The 20,676-nt window shown below is 34.4% G+C and overlaps 1 protein-coding gene across 3 annotated transcripts in view; it reads right to left on the minus strand.

The window, feature by feature from the left end:
• Positions 1-382: 382 nt before the first annotated feature.
• Positions 383-20,676, minus strand: part of LOC102808913 (sorting nexin-17-like) — a 41,159-nt gene continuing 20,865 nt past the window's right edge. Inside the window, exons 1-12 of one of the 3 annotated variants that reach the window (XM_085507884.1) lie at positions 16,748-16,802; positions 16,186-16,361; positions 15,772-15,862; positions 15,314-15,398; positions 15,011-15,080; positions 14,423-14,515; positions 13,860-14,063; positions 9,590-9,784; positions 8,998-9,105; positions 5,814-5,876; positions 5,254-5,334; positions 383-4,518 (exon numbers count right to left, since the gene is read on the minus strand). In XM_085507884.1, the coding sequence (XP_085364010.1) occupies positions 4,420-4,518; positions 5,254-5,334; positions 5,814-5,876; positions 8,998-9,105; positions 9,590-9,784; positions 13,860-14,063; positions 14,423-14,515; positions 15,011-15,080; positions 15,314-15,398; positions 15,772-15,862; positions 16,186-16,361; positions 16,748-16,787 (1,305 nt within the window). In that variant the 5' untranslated portion in view covers positions 16,788-16,802 and the 3' untranslated portion in view covers positions 383-4,419. Of the gene's footprint in view, positions 4,519-5,253; positions 5,335-5,813; positions 5,877-8,997; positions 9,106-9,589; positions 9,785-13,859; positions 14,064-14,422; positions 14,516-15,010; positions 15,081-15,313; positions 15,399-15,771; positions 15,863-16,185; positions 16,362-16,747; positions 16,803-20,676 lie in introns of those variants that run through there. The other 2 variants (XM_085507882.1, XM_085507883.1) reach the window with 2 other exon arrangements.

The raw sequence follows: 20,676 nt of genomic DNA on the forward strand, positions 1-20,676 counted from the left end.
TCCGCTTGACGAAAAGCATTGGTCTAAATAGTTTTAATAGAAAAATTGCATTTGTGATTTTTCAAATTAAAAGTCGGTCAAGTTACAATTGAAGATCCTAATTCGAAATTTGTCACATATACATTAGCTAAAGGAAAAATATCTCTGGAAATATTACGACAAAAGCAGATGGATAAAATCACACGATGGCCGATTATTGGTTTTAGTATTGGCTTAAATATGGATGTTTTGATGTGGTGTAACGAGTGGTAAGTCTTAGTGATTTGTTTTATTAATAATTTACCTCGGCCGATGGGTGTGCTTTGTCATGGAGTAGCTTTTTTTTTGTTCCTGCTAAAATATGTATATAACATAAAAAATATAACACAAACACAATTACCAGTTTATAAAAGATATAGAAACAATTTATTGTCATTTCAATGAATTTTTTAACATATTCAAAAAATGTACTTTTAATAATAACATTTTGAACAAATCGGATCCGATACTGCTCATACGGGTAGAATGTTGATAAAACTGGGAAATTAAACATGAATTTTATGTTGACGAAAAATGTGAAATATTTCAAGAAACTGTTAAATGTCATCAGAGTTCTGCATGTGCAATTCATTTGAACACAATAGGGAAGTAATTAAATAATAACTTCTATGAAGTGAAACTACCTTAAGTTATAGACTTACTTTAGAGTCTTCAGCTTTCCATTTAGCAATACTTTTAAATTGGTTGCTATGTAAACATATGTAGAGCTTTGAGAACACTGTTTATAACGTGTCTTAAAGCGAGAGGATTGTCACCTGCGCATACACGAGAATTGAGTCCCAAGCGATGATAACATGCGCTAAGGCTCATGGGTAGACGCTTGTTTGTAAACAATGACACGTTATGGCCACCTGGCGCATGCACAGGTGACGACTCCCCCGCTTTAATGCAATATGTTTTCTTGATGTTTAACTTTATTTGAATGTCATTAGTGAACATTTTACAACTTTTGCTGTAGATCTTGATCAATATGCAGGTTTATTTTGTGAAAGATGACGAATGTTCAAATAGTAATTCTAACTTTTTCTCTGAGTAATTCATGGTTTGAAATGTGACATTATTTGTTGTAGCGAAATCTAAATGTAATGCAGCAACCCAGAGATCAGCTTTTTTACTAGTCATATACTATTCAAAAATACCAATAAATCTACTGTAATTCTCAGACTGCAACTAAAAATTGCACATTTTTTTCCCGCCAAAATATTGATGAAATATTTTGCACATTTTAAGTATCTTTGGACCAAATGAACATGATTTTTGAAAAACTACAATAGAAATAATATTGTGGTTAGGTGAAAGGTTTCACAGCGTCATCAAAATATAACATTACATTTTGTGATAAGTTGAAGCTGCTCTTACAGTAAAAGCATTAATTTTCACTATTTGTTTTAACCTTTTCCCACCTGACTTTCTGCCCAAATTTGTTGGCACTTTTTTCCAATACTCTTCAATATTTCTGGAAATGACCCCTAATTTTGGAGCAAAATTTTAGCCAATTTTCAGTTTGTACTCAAAAACTGAACTATTTTGCGAATTGTGATGAAAAGGTTAACCCTTGAGTGCCAAATATTTTTACATTTTGTAAAATTCCCACTAATATTTCATGCGGGAAGCAGACAATACAACATCTTTTTGTAGCATGGTGCCAAAAGTTGACAATAGCACTCAAAGGTTAAATTTGCAGATTTTCCAGTGAAACTGAGTTCTTTTATACATGTAATTTTACATATTCATAAGGATTTAATTATGCAATGAATAATTGATACATTTACTGTAATTTAGATTGAAAATGTTATTTTGAGAAAAATATTAAAAAAAGTTTCAATGAATATATTTTCATATACATGTAAAATATGGAATAACATTACTGAGAAAAACATTGCAAATGAAATTCAACGTTGTTTTAAACTTATTACAATAAAATAATAGTGAATTGTTTATTATTTCCACCAGAGTTGTCAGTATGAACGGCATTGCTTTTCCCAATCTGTCATTCATACTTGTAGAAAAAGTGTATTATGGTAAACTGTTCAGTAATATTTCTCGTTTTGACTGGTTTATGGCAAATGATTCTTAACCTACCAGCCCCATTAACGTAGCAATTAACAAATAAAATACATTAACCAACTAAAAATTGATTTTTGTAAAATTAATTTTGTTTATATTTACTGTAAAATATTTTATTTCAGCTGGAAATAATTTTCGCTGAAATAACCTTTCAAACCGAGCTGGAGGTGTAAAATATAGAAATAAAGATATTTTCACTGATTCACTCCTTCATCGAAAATAAATTCCAAGTGATAATTACTTCACAGTAAGCTGCTTCCCATACAGGATAATCTTGAAAAATTCTAAATTTGTGTTACTATAGAGGACAATCTGAATAAGGCACAGTTTTCGCTAAAAAATTAAACAACCCTGATACCAGTCAGATACTTATTCCCTAGAAATCGAGACCTTTTCATTTTAGGTTTAAAGTGGCACAATCACTGCAATGATTATGATATGGGTTCCAGTACGTGTAACATTGTGCCCAATTTAACATTTCACAGACGCAGAGATTTTTAGGTGACATAGCAAATTATGCAAGTTCACTGGTGCGTAATACATTGATATAGCGATCTCAAAAAACATCTTACTAGTATTTAAAAAATTTGTAATTTCAAAAAATTAAATTCATGTTTATAAAGTGTAAAAACAAAAGGATATAGGAATCACAGCATTTTAGTTTTGTGGTTTCTGTAGTTTCTCATTTCCAGCCAAACACAATCTTCATTATTTATTGAAGACATCTCTCACAACAGGGAGCTGTAATTACAGCTCCCTGCTCACAATTAGTCTAAAATCACTGCCTCATGGATGCCAGTGAAAATCAAATTCCAAGATTAGTCAAGTCTGTCTTTGTTGTGCAAATATCCAATTGTTTAATTGAATCCTTTAATTGAACAATGGCAACAAATACGATATTTGATTTAGGACTGTCAATAAAAGCCTCTCCTACAACAGCAAAAATATAGCAGTAGTGTATTTAAACTCAATGCAGTCCATACAAAATTTACTCCATACAATACAGGCAGTGACATGTATCATGTTAATTGAATTTGAAAGTTTTAAACAACTGTAAGCAAACATATACTGAGCTAAATAACAGAAGCGTTTATAATTGTTTCATTATTTTGAAAAAATACCATGAGGTTATCATATCGACTGACGCATAGTGGAGGTTGATGCATTACTGTATTGCCTGAGTGCATACTTTGCAGCATTCTCATTTTTTTTCATGCTTGTATCAATAATTCAATGAGAGCCAACAGCCTGAAAGTACAATGAAAACATTTTGCTTTCAGTGACGGAATTTCATCTATACTAAACAAAGCTAAGTGTTAGAATGTGGCATAAACATGACGCATAATTTCTAAGAGATTTGAACGCATTTGAAACACATCCGTAATTTTACGGTTCTCGGTAACAATGTATAATAATTAAAATTATTATCAAAATATGTATTTATCCCATCCTGCCAAATGTCTAAAACTTATTAAGAAAAATTTTGAATTCATAATTGGAGTACATACTTTATACATGCTGCTATTCCTATAACTGTCCAATAACCATGACAAATGCAGCACCTTGGATCCCTACAATCATTGTATGACTATAAAACAATTCAAGTTTAATATTAAATGCCCTACGCAGAATTTTTCTTAAACTAAGAATTACTTGAATTTTAAAATGATATAAATGCTAACACTGTCATTATTGTTTAATGGAATGAAGCTGTTTTTCTTCTTCAGAAAAATGAACAGTAATGATTAAACAAACATGAGCTGTGTATTTTTGTCAGTTTTTTCTCATTTTATTAGTAAAAGTAAAAGTTGTTAGGAGTCCGGCCATAAAAACTGGGACTAGAGTTGTACTTTAGGGTAAAAATCTATAGAAGTTGAATATTTATTTCATTCTTTATATTAAACTGTGGGCAGAATTCGTCATAATAACTGCATTAATATGAATGTGGGAAGTAACTAGGGTAAGAGTATGAAGTTAAAGATATATATTAATAACAACTATACCACCTCTTGTGATTTTTTCTACTAAAATTTGTTAAATTAATATTTAAACAAAGGCATAACTGGCTATTAAAATAATTTGAATAAGGAAAAATATATTTTAAATGTCAATATCATTTGTATGTCATTGATTGGCTGACATAGTCATGTGACTGAAAAACATTATAAAAACGATTATTTCCACTTAATTCTTCCATATTGACAATCATTTTAACCAATCATAGACCATCATCTCCAATGCCTTTAAAGATGTTTGCAGATTTGTGATTGGTTGGCATAGTCATGTGACTAAATATAACTGCAATTTAACCAATCATAGATCATCATCTCCAATGCCTTCAAAGACATCATTTGCAACAACTGCACTGTGGCCTTTTGATCGAACAGCTGGTTTGGCACCATGTAGTTTATCCTATAAGAACGATAGGAACATAGAACAAGAATTAGATCTCAGAAAATCATACACACAATGTACCATGACCCTAAATAGAAAATATCCTCTATCGCCCTCTAGTGGTGTATATGTCGCCCTCTATAGATTGGTAACATAATATATTTCTCTGGTATTTAATTTCACTGTGCATATACGTTCGGTTCTACTTGTAATTTCACCGATTTGCAAAAGGGATTAATTATCATTTTAAACAATTTAATTGAACAGATTTCACTAATCAGAGAAATTTAAATCCAGAGAATAATTAATGTATTTACAGTATTTACAAGATATTTTACCACCACAAAAGTTTTCATCAAATATTTTTCACATTTTTTATGTAATTTTCTGTAATTTCTTTGTTAATTTTGAATCAAACTGAACTACATGTACATTCCTATTGTCTGCATGTCTTAAGCACAGTTTAGTAAATTAAATAAAATGGATTATTTCATGGCAGGTGGCAAAATTTGACACTGGTGTTAATATTTTTCAGTATATTGGGCCAAAATACTTAGTACATTCATGAACATTTGAATAAAAGAAATAATAATATGTTCATACAAGTAATAGAAAAAATAGAGAATAGATGCATCAAGTCAATTGTTAGTCACGCAAATTAATCCATAGTTTAAGCCTTTTAGAAATGAATGTTATTATAATAATGAGATCATAACAGCATCTCTAAATACATGAAATATTAATAATATTTACTGCTTGGTGTATTTGTGGTTGTTGTGATGGATTTTGCTGGTGAGATGAGCTTCCGAACGGCTTCACGCAATGAAGAGTGTCCTGGGAATGAAGAAAAGACACAAGACACAAAGTTTCAATTCTTTCAAATGAATAGATTAGCAGAGTATTTTCCCTTCACCTGTAATGCCACATGTACAGTTGTGGTTTAAATCTAAGTTTTCAACGAAGATAAATCTCTGGCATAAGACTCTTGATCTTGAATATGTTGGTCGTAAAATGTACAAAACATAACCACAACTACACATTTCACAAATGTATGCATCATTTTGAATGTGTTACTGTTACTTTAAAATTAAATTAGGCCTGATTGAGTATGCCAGAGAGTTTCAAAGATGTCAGTAGTTTTATTTCACAGGGATGGACATGTGTATGTAAAGAAAGTTTAGTTGCCTTTCATGATTAGCAGATGAGATTAAACTTCCAAGTTCTGCATGTATTAGGGTTAGGAGTTTTGAAGCAAAGCAGCAAAGCAGAATGGTGGTGTTATTGGAAAATAAATTAATTTTGTTTTTACTAACCGATATCTTTTTAACAGATTCTTTGGCTTTTTGTGCAGCACTTGCAGTTTCTTCGCTGGGGGACTGAAATAAATTAAATATAAATATGAGAAAAAAGGAATCCACATAATGGGCCAATCTGTGACAGCTGACACTATCAGACATGGCATCGATTGCACAAAAATTTCATTTATTATAGCCCTGCAAAAGCTTAAGACCTACATGTATTTTATTTTGGAGTTCAGAAAAATGTAATTTTACTGGCGTTTATGATATATCAGATTGACAAAAAAAGAAATTTGCTTTGTTTTTCTGTCTAAAAAGTTGCCCAATTTCTTTCATTCCCTACAAAATTGAACATTTCTTTTTTTTATTACTGGTACCTAAAAAATAACCTTATTTTTGGGAAAATGTAGTACCGGTAGATTGAAAAGTCAAAGTTTCTTCAACTAATTTTTTTAAGGTTCACATACATTAAAACCATTGCAGTGTTGACAGCCTTTTTACTGCAGAGCAAAACTTAGCTCAAGCTGAACTCATGTAAACATACATGTAAGAAATTAATGCCAAGTCTTCTAGCCACAAACACTATATCAATGAGCTACTATCAGATATCACTAGAATTGAATACATAGGTTCATTTACCGTACTAATTCGGGTAAGAGCCATGCCTGGGCAAACGCCCACACCCCACTTTTGACACAATAAAGGAGTTGAGGTCATATCCGGGCACACGCCCAGGGGGTCTTTTTCTACACAAAAAAACACATTTTCTATTCGTTGACTGTTGTTGTATTAACAGTTGACTTTCTTGAAGTTTGTCGTGATACTTCTAACAATTGTTAATTGCGTAAAACAAGGGGTGAACGCAAAATAGCTGTGACACCTTTCTGCCTTCAGGGCAGCGCGTTCACCACTGATTTTTTTCAGAATCATAACAGTCAGCAAGTCTATAAAAATATATATTGAAGCAGAAACAATAGTTCTCTTTTTGAAATATGCCGTGGTCCTAAAAAGGGCTGGTCGTTTGGTTTGTGCATCCTTAGAAACGATTCAAGCAAATCGTATAAGGAGAGCCGCTAAGCAAGTGTCGCACTCGTTCGGCTTTATCGTCGTCGACAATGAAACCAATGCTGCAATATTGTAGCAACCCGTACCTGGGAGAGTGGTTGAAATCGCGTTATTTTGGCTTTATAAAATATTTTGTAGCAGCTTGCGAATTCATAACTGGGGCCAGCAATTTTGCAATGTCACGCCGAAGACTTTTTTACCATCTTTCATCACCGCTATTGCATTTCTGTCATGAAAACTATTCTTCTCTCGTTGGATAAAAAAAAAATATAATGAGACCTTCCAACCGCCGGAACTTGTTGAGTGATAACTTTCACCGTTATTGATAAGCATCGAGTCTGATAAGAAAGCAATGTCACGATTTGACCTTTATGATGAAATACTAGTAGTGATGTCATTCTTAGCCAATCAGTAAAGCAGATACATAAAGGTCAAAGATGATTGCTAGACTGTAAACAAAAGCATCGTGTGCCATCGCAGCATGAGAGCGACCCCATTTTTCTTGTCTCTTTATTATGATTAGACATGAATAACAAGCAGCCTATCGGCTGAGATAGCTCCGCTGTTAGCAATGCACATTTCAATTAACGAACTGAAGACATCATTAGAAAATGAACAATATGAATAGTATCAAAGCAATCGGACTTACAGTTTTTAACAAGAAGTCGAAAATATCACTTTTTACCAAAAATTACAAAAATATTCACCAAAATAAATAGAGAATTGAAGATATCATCACAAAACAAACAAATCTGAGAGAGGTCCACATGTAGTACCTATATATGTAATATCAAAGCAATCGGACTTACAGTTTTCAACAAGAAGTCGAAAATATCACTTTTTACCAAAAATGACAAAAATATTCACCAAAATTAGAGAACTGAAGATATCATCACAAAATGAACAAATCTGAGAAAGGTCTACATGTAGTATCTATATATGTAGTATCAAATCAATTGGACTTGCGGTTTTTAACAAGAAGTCGAAAATATCACTTTTTACCAAAAATGACAAAAATATTCACCAAAATTAGAGAATTGAAGATATCATCACGAAATGAACAAATCTGAGAGAGGTCCACATGTAGTACCTATATATGTAGTATCAAATCAATTGGACTTGCGGTTTTTAACAAGAAGTCGAAAATATCACTTTTTACCAAAAATGACAAAAATATTCACCAAAATTAGAGAATTGAAGATATCAACATGAAATGAACAAACCTAAGAGAGGTCTACCCAAGGTACATATACACCAAGTATCAAAGCATTCAGGCTTGTAGTTTTCAAGAAGAAGTCGAAAAAGTAAAACATTGACACGGACAACGACGGACAATCACTCATATAATAAGCTCCGCTCGACAAAGTCGACAGCGGAGCTAAAAAGTGCCAAGCTGACAGACTGCGAAATCCGTGAATTAAAAGTGCTAAGTCTAAATTGTGTGGGACGATATCGATGAACTTCAGGAATAAGTTGTAGGGATTTTGTTCGATGGCTACAGTGACGCCGACTTGGACTTTGAGGGTTTTGAGTTTGACGAAGATGGCAATGAACGTACAAATAAAGATCTGAGAAGTTTTTTCTAACAGCTATGAATTTTTACTGTGTGAATTTGTAAATTATTATTGTTCTTGTATGACGGTTGATTCGTAATTTGTCTAGACCGGAAATCATTTTACGCAGTTTAACCACCTGACATTTTAATTCATTTTGAGTTCACGCGTATTGGGTGTGTTTGTTGGTGGGAAAATCCTAATTCAAATGATTCCTCACTGTCGATTTTTATTATTTCTGGTTTATTTGTCACATTATAAGCAATACATTATTTTTGTTTTACTTCTAGTGTTGCATATTGTTCATTTATTTCCATTGCATGTTTTCATTTGCCGTTCTATTCCCTGCCTCAGTTCGATCTGCACGTTGTCAATTTTCGCGAATTATCATTTTTTTTGCCGGGGATCTCCTGGCAAACGCCCACCCCTTCTTTTTGGCAATTTTCCATGTTCAGGAGCCTGGACTTATACCCAGATTAATACGGTATAATTTATTGAACCTGCACCGTGACCATCAAAGGTATAGCGTAATCAAAGGGTGAAGTGTAAGTACTAGTATATGTTAAAAGAGTTAGTCTCACATCTGGTGAAGAAACTGAATGACTTGAAGATGATGATGACATTTTGATGCTATTCGGTGCGTCCCTCTTCTTGAAATCTGTTCGTGTACCACGTATCCTATCCTGTGGCTGGTAAAATATAAATGTTTATCAATAAGATTATTGCAATGGTCTGTATGAAAAATATTACCTTCAATGTTGGGGACTTTTCCCATGGGAAACAGATATATATGCAGTAAATAAATATATCCCACAATCCATTACTCTATATATTGCTTGGTCAAGGGAACAAATTATCATCCTGAAAATCCCAGTAAATTGATTGGCTAAATAGCTAGGTACCTGCATTGAGTAGCCAATGAGAAGTATTCTTACAAAAAGCTGTATCATATTGGGATTACAAGGGAAATAAACAAAAAGTGTGAGGAAGACATTATTTAAAAGGTGGTGGATAAAATTTGGTTTGAATCTTCAGCTAATTTTTCTCTCTCAGAGAGAATTTATGAACTGTCGGCAAATTTGTTGTTCCTCATATATTTTCAACACCAAATTATTCTTCTGATTGTGGCCTTGCTAACCTCCCCAACTAAAGACAAATGGTCCACCCCCTTACCCGTTTCATTCTTGAACCTTCTTTTTTCATAATAAGTTCATCCACCATTCCTTGAAGACAAATACTCATAAGAATGGCTTGATCACTTTGAACTGCTATCCACTGTAATTTGTCCTTAGCAACCAAATATTCAAACGATAATTCTAATTCAGATGTTGTGTTACTAACATCACTTTCACCATTGGTTTCTGCAATCTGTGAATACAAATAACTTGATTTTTTTCAAGCGTGTCTGATATTAGATATATACATTATTTGTGACGCATTAAATATTCATAAGTTAAAATTTTTCATTGATATTTTGCTTTTTTTGTTTGATATTTTCGTTGTTACATGTAAGTAAAATCCAATGTCAGATTACAATAAAAATCATTGATTTTCTGGTAAATGTGTGATTTTAAAACCAAGTAAATATGATCATCATAATAATGATATAAATACTAGTGACAATTTATACTTTTACAGTATGATGGTTCAAAGTTTGGTTGGATTGCAAAGCGATCTGTCTGAAATTGAACAGTAAACAAACAAACAAACAGTCCACCATTATGAATCAAAACTTTATACAATCTATAATCTATGTGTTAACTTTGATTTGATCATGTTCTGGAATGCTGGCAGTACCTGATTTTGTTGCATTTTTTGCTTTAAACGAATGCATTCAGCCATCCTGAATAGTATCATGAAACAAAGCATGTGTGACATGATGTATTACATTCTTGTTGAGTTTAAATAAGATTGTTTAAGGCAACTCAGAAATATGTTTCTTGAACAGCCAGTCGGCCATTTTTAATGCATCAATGTAACATTCCATTTAATATAATTACTCATTTTGAATGTAATTTGTCTATGCGTGACTGAGATACATGTCAAGAGTGACAAAATGATTGATTTTGAAGTATTGTAGCCATCTTGAAATGAATCATGAAACAAAATGTTAATGCATGTGGATATGTGTGACATGATGTAGAAGTAGAATGTGTATGTAAACATTGAGCGTGATCGGTCCAGGCATGTCAGAAATACAGGTACAACGTGAAAGCACAAAAGTGAAATTATATGTCTTTGACCGAAAGAAAACTAATTAGGCACATCATTTTTCTAAAGCTCGGCCAACCTTGTACACATAGTTTAGCTGAAAATTATACCGGATTCTGCCTTAAATTAAACGGCAGTTTGGGTTTTTAAAAAAATAAACTGGGCAGTTTTTTAAGATGTTATTTTAAATCTTTTCTGATGCCTAAAAATTTCACCATAGTTATGCAAATAATAAATGTATGATTTCCACAAAAATAAATCCTGATAATTAGTCAAAAATTAAATAATGCATACAACTAACTAACAACAAGCAAATAGCACAAAGCAAGGCATTATTGTTTAATTTAGTGTGTAAAGCCGAGAACTGAGATGGTGAAAATTAGTTGAACTCTCTCTCATTGTAAACTTTGTTTTCAAAATCTCTGCCATCTTGGTGTTGTTATTACATAATCATATTGAAAATATGCATTTCCTAAAAAGGCAATATGCAGATAATATATTGAAATCTTGTAGGTGGAGCTACGTCACAGAACATTCTACATTGCTAAGACGTGCACCACTGTACCATGTATTTCTATGGGCTCTGCGTGAGCTGGTGAAAATAGCTAAAGTTGAGAAAACAGCACAAACTCAACTATGAAACAATCCTGAACATTCAAATTTATATATGTTGCACATGTACCTAACGGTAGTCTAGTTACACTGTTCAGGAGAATCTCAACAACTAGCCCAAAGTACAGTTTTTTGAGAGTTTTTGATCGTTATTTTCATAAGGTGTCGTTACCAGCCGGTGAAAAGATTGAAAATGTTCGTTTCTAAGAATACCACAAAATCAAGGCATACTATAATTTATAGAGATATATGTACAATAATTTGTGTTATTACTTATACTGTGGTATAATAGCAAAAAGAATTCAACAAAATCCTGCGTTAACAATACTTTATTTATCAGTCTCACATATTCCTTTATTTAAGGGAAGAGTAGGAAATCAAACGGGCGGTACACCGCGGTCATTATCGCGGTGTACCGCAGAACGCCGGGGAGAGCCGCGGACTGCTTATAATTAGGGGTCTCTACCGCTGTACCGGTCTCTACGGCGGTCCTCGGTAATGTGTGAAATACGTACTTAACAGTTTCTTTGTGATTCCACGAGTCATTGTTTTAAAATCCGATGCTGTAAATGAATACGATATGTGAGCTTGTTTAGTATTTAGTACATGTATTTAGCGTAAATTTCCAAAGTGATGCGATACAATTTTTCATGGTACATGTAGGTATACCTTTATTACACTGGAATAAAGTTTACAATTGAAAAGAGGACGATTTATAAAGTTTCAGCGTATCCAAGCCGTATCCTGGTTCTTGATTGATTTGGCAGTATCATGTTCACCATTTGTGTCACACTCCAGAAAAAATGGCCAGCAAACGAAAAACGGGCGAACTAATCAAAACAGGTCAGGCTGTCTGCATTGCACTGACAATGACATGATTATTTTCTGTTTCGTTTCATAAATCTTGCCTTGCGCATGTATTCTTGGTTGACAGAATCTTTTTTAAACAAAAGATGTTATTTTTCTGTTACATGTTTGTGTTCCATGGTACTCGTGAATGTGAAAGGCATTTTGAATGAATAATTATTGAGTTTATGATACCGTACGATAACGCTAGCTGGCTCGATTAGAATTTCATTGCATGTGAACCGCTGAGGTCATTGCCCGTTACTGTGCCAACCGCACGTAGTTCAAAAGCACCTGATGTTGTTTTGTTTTTTTGTCACTCGAAATGTAAGCGATCGAATACTCTGCGTTCAAAGTACGCTGCCCCGAGTTTGAAATTACAGTAAATTGTAATGCATGGATTTTATTTACATGAAATTTAGTTTATTTCAAAATGATATAGATGTCAAACCATAATTATTATTATTTGAAATGTTGTTTCTTGACTTGACTTTTCTGGCTTTAATGTTTTGTGTGTGCGTGTTTGTTTACAATATCATTATCAACAACAGTTATTCAGTGGCCCTGTCTCTGAGGCAGTAAGTCGCGATTTCGACTAAGTCGCGTAGTTCGATGGCTCCGGACGATTGTATTGTGTTTTGCCGTCAGTTTTAAAGTAGAAAAACTAAGTCTGGTATTATCGCGTATTTAATTGCCCGCTCAATCAGTTGGAGGTGACAACTTAACACCTACAGACCGTCAATTACTGAAATAGAAAGGGTGATAGCAGCCTAACTCGAGGTGTTGACAGGGGTATAAAAAATAAGTTTGCATAATTATTGCAAAGGCAACGCATTATCAAGTCAGCAAAGTTGAAATATTCACAGCCAGTACGTAAACAATGGAAAATAAGTTTGCGTAATTATCACGTCGGCAATGATGAAATATTCACAACCAGAACGGTAACAATTTTTACGTAGGCAACGCAGAGCCAGTAAAAATTTGCGTAATGGGATGTGTATAATAAAAAGGTCAACGCGCGGAGCGCGAATGGTCACCAAGCTAACAACCCACTTGTTCAGCGCGTGACTTGGGGTTAAACTTGGGCCAAGGTTTATTAGATTAGTCAGTTTCGCCAAGAAGTGCGCTATTTTTTTCGCTGATCACCCAGTTGTTGTAGTATATATTGTAGCACCAAGTGTGTGACACTCCCTCTTCGACTTTGGCTTGCTTTTCCCACTTAGTGCATGGTCTCGAGGTAACGTAAACTGCGGCCTCTCATCGAGTGTTTTACACTTGGAATTTATACTTCGCCTGATTATCTTGGTATACACGAAACATTAATCTTTTAAAATAAATCCTGAGACTATACATGATGTAAATTCAAAATAATGTGATATTATTTTACATTATGTGGGGTCTACATTATTCTGGATTGCTTTGCGATGTTATACCAAGACTCGTGAAAATAAAATAGTGTTCTTCTGCGAACTAATAGAGACGATTTTTCCAATCTTCTGGTACCACTCGATTTTTATTATTTGAACTTGGCGGCAAGTAACCTTTAGTTTCCCAGTCTATTGTGTCCATTCATAGTCTTAACAATAGGGTGTAAATTGCCATGCGAACCTACCGCACATGACCGCGGTAAACCAGGGTCATGGAATCTATGCATAAATTTGCATAAAATGCGGTCGACCAGCGAGCACCCACCACCACCGCGGTAATAACCGCGGTAAACCGCGAGTTTGATTTCCTACTCTTCCCTAACACATGAATATTCATTTCCACTTACAGTTGTTGTTATCCGCCAGCACCTCATTCTAGTAACTTTAAAACTGCCTTCTTTCACTTGACCATCTGGATCTGAAACTCGGAAGCTTAGCTCCCTGTTTCCTGCACTGACAAGTACTTTGGTATTTTTCACAGGGAAATCACTGGTGCATGGTTTGAATTGGATAAAACCATAATACTTTAGTGTTTGTGCCAACCGTAAATACTGCAACAAAACAGAATTTAAAATCTATTAGAAGTGTAGTTCCTTACTGAATGGACTTTGGCCTGGCCAGAGAGCCTGAGGCACCGTCAACCAGGGTACATTGGCCTCCTCATTGAGTCTGTGGCACACTCACTTAGAGTACAGTGGCCTTGGTCTCCCTGTTGAGTCTGTGGCACACTCACTTAGAGTACAGTGGCCTTGGTCCCCCTGTTGAGTCTGTGGCACACACATACAGCGTACATTGGCCTAATAATTTAGTCTGAGTTGAGTTTGTTTTAAAGAGGTTTAAAAACAAAAAACCGAGATACAAATGATCAGTAATAAATATTTCCAAGACCAGAAAAAAGACTGTACTTTACCTCCTTCTTGGAGCCTTTTGATTTGAGTACTTCAAGTCGTGCCATCTGTTCTTTATTAGCCAGGGTCCAACCCCTGTCAATATCACTGACAGCCTGAGAGAAAGAGCACACAAACAAGAAAGTCGTCAGAGACGGAAAATCCTTTATTACAAACACTGGTTGAATGTCTAAATCTGAAATAGTGCTACAGATAATATTGATCTGATCATGTGCCCAATGTCTTCAATAAAGCACTAGAAACTTGTTAAAAGTTGCTACCTGCAATAGTGCCCCGGATATGACAGTTAATCATAACAGAACTTGTATCCAAATCTAGCCTATCAGCAATGTTGTTACATACATAACAGAACTTGTATCCAAATCTAGCCTATCAGCAATGTTGTTACATATATAACAGAGCTTGAATCCAAATCCAGCCTATCAGCAATGTTGTTACATACATAACAGAACTTGAATCCAAATCTAGCCTATCAGCAATGTTGTTACATACATAACAGAGCTTGGATTCAAATCTAGCCTATCACCAATGTTGTTACACATAACAGAGCTGGGATCCAAATCTAGCCTATCACCAATGTTGTTACATACCTGTACATAAAGTAAATTCATTGAAACTCTGTTGTCTAAAAGATCATCATCATAGGTCGCATCCCAAAAACTGCAACCAAGAATGAATAGATAACTTAGTAATGCCTTGACTGTTTTCATATCATATCCAATCACATCATTCATCTTATATGAAGTCTGGTTCAGCCAATCAAAAAGTATCTTACAGGAAGTCTGGTCCACTTAGTTAGAACTTGAATGAAAACTTGGATGAGTGTAGAAATTAATCACAGATACAACTGTGTGTCTAAGATTATTTTAAATTAATGAATTCAGGCAACTTACTTTTTTCGAAGAACTATTTTGTGTTTGCTTCCAGCTGTCTTCAGTGAGATGAAAGGAGACTCAAAATCTTGCATTTTTCGGACAACTAGAAAAGTAAAACATTCTTATTGTGGAATTGGTAAAAATTCTAGCATATTTCAACTAACTTGCAGTAAAACTGATGACAAACTGTTTTTCTACATAAACTGAGACATTATAATTGTTATATGTATCAGATGTTATTTGGATCAGATTGATATTCAAACAGTTTACTAGTTTTAGGGCAGAAACATGGGTCATTAATGCTAACCTGGCTTTAGCCAATCAGATGGCTAGATCCCAGTAATGGATTACAGCCTTTTTGGTGTTGATTTACCAGCAAAAAATTGACCCAACTAATGATGTGCTGAAGGCAACAACAACTATGTTCCCAATTATCAATTTTTAAATATTAAATTAAAATATAAATTTGCACTTACTTGAAAAACTTCCATCTGAGTCCTTTTTAACCAGGTATAAGGCAAAGTAGTAAACAAAGTCATCTGGTAAATTGATCTGTGACGCTACAGTCTAAGAAAAAATCACAAGTAGCCTCATCACTATGACGATGACATCGATAAACTCTGATAATACATTATGGTTAAAATTTTGGGCAAATGTTTCTCTTCTCGGAAGTGGAGCTAAGTCACAGAAAGTTCACAGTAGTTGCCAAATAAGTGACAAAAATGTTTGTCCCGTATATTTTTTGGTGGTGCACGCTAACCAGAAATATAACTGGTTTTTTTAGGCCTAAAAAAAATATTTTAAGCAAATTGTGAAGAAGAAATTTTCAGATTACTTTAAATTAGTGTACTTGTTGATGGCAGCTTAAACCAATCATAGACACCACATACCTCTAGCACATCATCAGTCTGATCCGTGGACATTATTTTTATAGTTATCTTATGTCCATTCAAAAGATAAACATCTACAGAAACATCTTCAGCTTCTTGTCTTTGTGTCTCTTGTTGTGCACTTAAAAAAAATCCATTAAACAATGGACTGCTGGCCAGAGTAGAATGTTGGCTAACTGCAATATAAAACAAAAAGAAAATTGTACGTTATTTTCATAATTTTGTCACATGTGTGGGTGCGTGAATAAATCATGTTAATGAGGTCTACCAGAGTTTATTTTCAGTCTGTTTTTTATGTAACGCCATTTGGATATGTTTATGTATTCACACTAGTTTATAAACATTTCCCATCAGTAATAAAAGGTTTATTTGTTTCATAACCCTGTCTGCTATTCTTCAGTAATTACGATGCAATATATCAATACGTGCGTGAACAAAATTATGCTAATGAGGTCATCGCCATCTTGGATTACAAGCGGTAGTTTTTCCCGGCCGTTTCGACTTGCACTGATCACGGTTACCGGTACTACAAAAGTAACCGTGCATTGGTTACAATACTTACCATTCTTTGTAGCTAATTTCAGTGAGTAATACAACTTCATTCGCTGACATAAAACAAATTTTATTCTTGAAATTCGACTCTGTGTCTTAGTGTTCCCCACAGTTCTTGATCGAGTGCTCACGTTTATTGAAACCTCGCATAAATCATGGAGCTAAAAAAAGGCTCCATGCATAAATCAAGAAATAAGTACATGTACAAAGTGGTCCTCGGGTAAGCACCCACCCCCAATTTTTCCCGATTTTGTATGTTCAGGCCCCTGGGCGTGTGCCCGGGGTAATACGGTAAATGAAAAAGGATTAATGCTTCAGGTTTTACACCACTAATTAGATTTCCATGTTAGGGTTTGGGAGAATTTCTCAAAAGAAAAACAGGTTTCAAATGTTCTACTTTGTTGACATTTGATATATTTATTATTAAACCAGTAATATAAGGCCTTGGGTACAAATAATATTAAATTGAAGAATATATACCATTATTATACATCTGTCACCGCAACGCCATAAGTTACAGCGTGCCGTAATTTTGCGGTATTTTACGGGTATTTTCATCCTACCACATTAGAAAATGCAAATTCCAAATATGGAATAATTACGCGCGTAAGCGTCCTTTAATAATAAAAACAAACATAGCTAACACCAGGGTTTGACTGGACTCCACACAAAGAAGTTAGCTGATTCTGTTCTAAACATTTTGGATTTCAGCAATCCCATGATGTATTCTTGGAAGGAAAAGATGTATAATAATAAGGTTATTACGTGGATACCTCAAAGTATGCACTCAGACAGTACACGTCGGTCGATACTCCTGCTGTACTGTCTTTATGCATATTTTGAGATATCATTGTAACAACCTCATATTATACAAATATACACCCCAACAGAGGTTGACATACAGTTTTAAAAACATGACTTTCCCTGAAGGCATGAATCCGAGTTTCTGATTGACTGAGAGATTTTATTTTTAAATAATTGTTCTCAAAAAATAAACTGAGCATGTGAAGAATAATTTAACATTGTTTACAGTGATAACTGCTCATAGTCGAAACGAAGCTTACCCATTCACGCTAGTCACAATAAACATCATACTCTTGAATAGGCGTCAATGACTACGGTAAAACTTAGACTCTATTTTAGGCATTAGGAATGATTGAAATGACGCCAAAATACACCTTAAAAGTCCCATTTTATTTTTTTTCTAAATCCCATCCCGAATTTACGGCAGAATCTGGTCCCTCAAATAACGGACACGTGAGCTTTGATTCTAACCGGATATATTGCACTGGGTCGGGGAGATACAAACTTTTGTGTATCTTTTGTCCAATGGGTACCTGTACTTCGATCATTCGCAAGTTTTGCTCGGTGGTGCGAGACAGCTTTGTTTGCAACCGGACGAACTCCGTTTAATTCAATGAAGCAAACAACTGACAATGCTAAAATAAATTGCAGAGGTACGCTAAAATTAATTGAAAACAAGCAAATAGCTTCAATGAAAAATAAATCACAGTGAGAGGTAACTTGATACATTAACAACTCTTTTGACGCGCTGACCGCTTCTCCGCGTCTGATGTTTTGCTTTCCTTGTCATAATACTTACTGATTGATGATTTTGTTTTGATTTTTGAGTTTTTTAGCCTGCAACACGGCCACCACCTTTGCTTTTTCCGTGAAAAATGGGGAAGTTTACGTAAATTTGACGGACATTCCATTTTTTTAAACTACCGAAGCACACTGTTTAGCACTCCTGTTTTTTTCATTTGCCGATTTCTATTCAGAAAAATTCGACCGCTCGAAAATGCACCTTAATTTTGCACTCTTAAAACATGTCAGATTTCCAACACTAATTATTTAAAACCGGTCGAAATTTTAAAACTTTTACGTTAGGAGCTGGAGCTCTCTTCTTGCAGGTGACCGTCGCCGGTAGTACAACAGCATGTTTTGTACGTACATCCGTGCGCTGATTGTCTGCGACTGTCTTAGAAAATCCCTGAATAAGGCGTTGCCAAAATCGGAAAAATAAAAAAATGCCTCCTTAAAAAACGAACATAATTCAAATATTTCTTTTAACAAATATGTTGCAGTGGGAAAAATGGGATTGGAAACGATGAACAAAACTTCTGTGCCTCGCGTTTCGATTCTAGGATTACGCGATTATTCATTATTGTGCGTTCGCTTCCTGGAGTTGGTTCTCAATACTACATAAAAATCATCAAGGATAAATAATTTAATATCCCACTTTGTACTCTTCACGGTAAACCATAGGCTCTGAAATACTCGTAGATTTTTTATTGAAAATACATCGAAAAGAAGCCATGTTTTGATCGTGATAAAAGGTCACCTTCCTAGGACCGCCCCCTGTTTAATAATTCATGAGATGACGTCATATTTACTGGGCATTGCCACGTGTTTTTACCGACCCCATCAAAACACTGGTATGAATGACGTGTTTCTGATTTATATATTCAAGAGCAGTTGTTCTGGTCCAACGATTTTACATAAAATGTCTATGTCTATACGTCAACTTTCAATTTCAATAGTCTAGAAAGTATGACAAAGTATGACAAAGCAGTAAATCCCGGTTTAACGCGCAAATATGCAAATTAGCCTTTTTCTCGTCTTCTATTTTTGGTGAATTCTTGGGTTTTAAATTAAAATAGCTGATAGACGCTTTGGCCATTTGCCTCGAAATTTTCACACATTATTGACAAGGTGTTACCCCTTCAAAATGCGTCCGGACAGTTTATTACGGCGAGTGGAACAAAAATAACAAGTCCGCAATTAACATGGATATATAAATTATGCAAAAATAGAAAAGAGTGAACTTTGAGGTCATGCTGTGCGACTTTGAAAGTCGTTAGAGAGATGAGTGGACGCATTTGAATTAGTAGTATACCAAGGTATCCAGTGATGTAATTTTACCCACAAATGGACTTGAAGTTTTTAAGCTAATTTTTTTTAAACCACTTTTGTCCAAAAAAGCATATTTTTTACCCAAAATCAAAAACGCATTCTGGATATTTAAAATAAAGACAAGTTTTACAAAGTTTGTATAATAAGCTTTCAGAAAATATATAACATGCTGGATATATAATACCATCTTCATTGTCTAATTACTCAATTAAAAAGCAAGCCAAATAAACTGCATCTCTACCTTAATACAGAAACTGTGGCACTCAATCATGGCAAACTACAAGGTCACGCTTGTAGAGCTGAATGCATGTATGAACACAAATATACAAGTTGAAAGAGTTCAAAAGCAGTGATTGAATTCTATTATTAGTTTTATCATGGATGCCTTTTAACTTTCATGGTTTTGTTGATAGACCAAATTTTAGCAGCTTCAGCCTAATGAAGAATTATTACATGTACCATCAACATACATGTACCATAAACATTTTTACTTATGAATTTGATCAATTTCTCAATCTGGTTTGAATTTAACTTTACGTGACTCAGTCAGCACGCTTTGAGCACAAGTATTTATAGTGGTTCTACAAGCCTCCAAGATAATGGCTGAAAAACCCCGACAATTCTGTCTCTTTAAAGATGAAGATCGATTCCCATAACTGCTTGTAGCATATAATCAAACTACTAGTACATGTAACTGGTTAAATCAACGATGTAAAGACGTTCTTTGTAATTTGATTGGAAGCTAATGACTGAGAATGCTGCTTCAACAGATTCAATATGGCGGATAGTGACACAACATTTTACATGTACCGTTAAAATCCTATTATAAACCACGGTTTATATTACAATGTATCAAATAAAAAATTGGGATCAACAGCTCAAGTTCGGGGTGTGGTTTATATTAGGGACATATTGCAATCACTAAATGGGCGTGGTCATTTTTTTTCCCCACATCACTCGCACAAAACAAACAATACACCGTACAATCTTTTGAATATAAGCGTAACTCCAATTTAGATTTGG

This window comes from Saccoglossus kowalevskii, chromosome 14 (genome assembly GCF_978046115.1).
Source record: "Saccoglossus kowalevskii chromosome 14, keSacKowa6.1, whole genome shotgun sequence".
NCBI classification, from domain to species: Eukaryota; Metazoa; Hemichordata; class Enteropneusta; family Harrimaniidae; genus Saccoglossus; species Saccoglossus kowalevskii.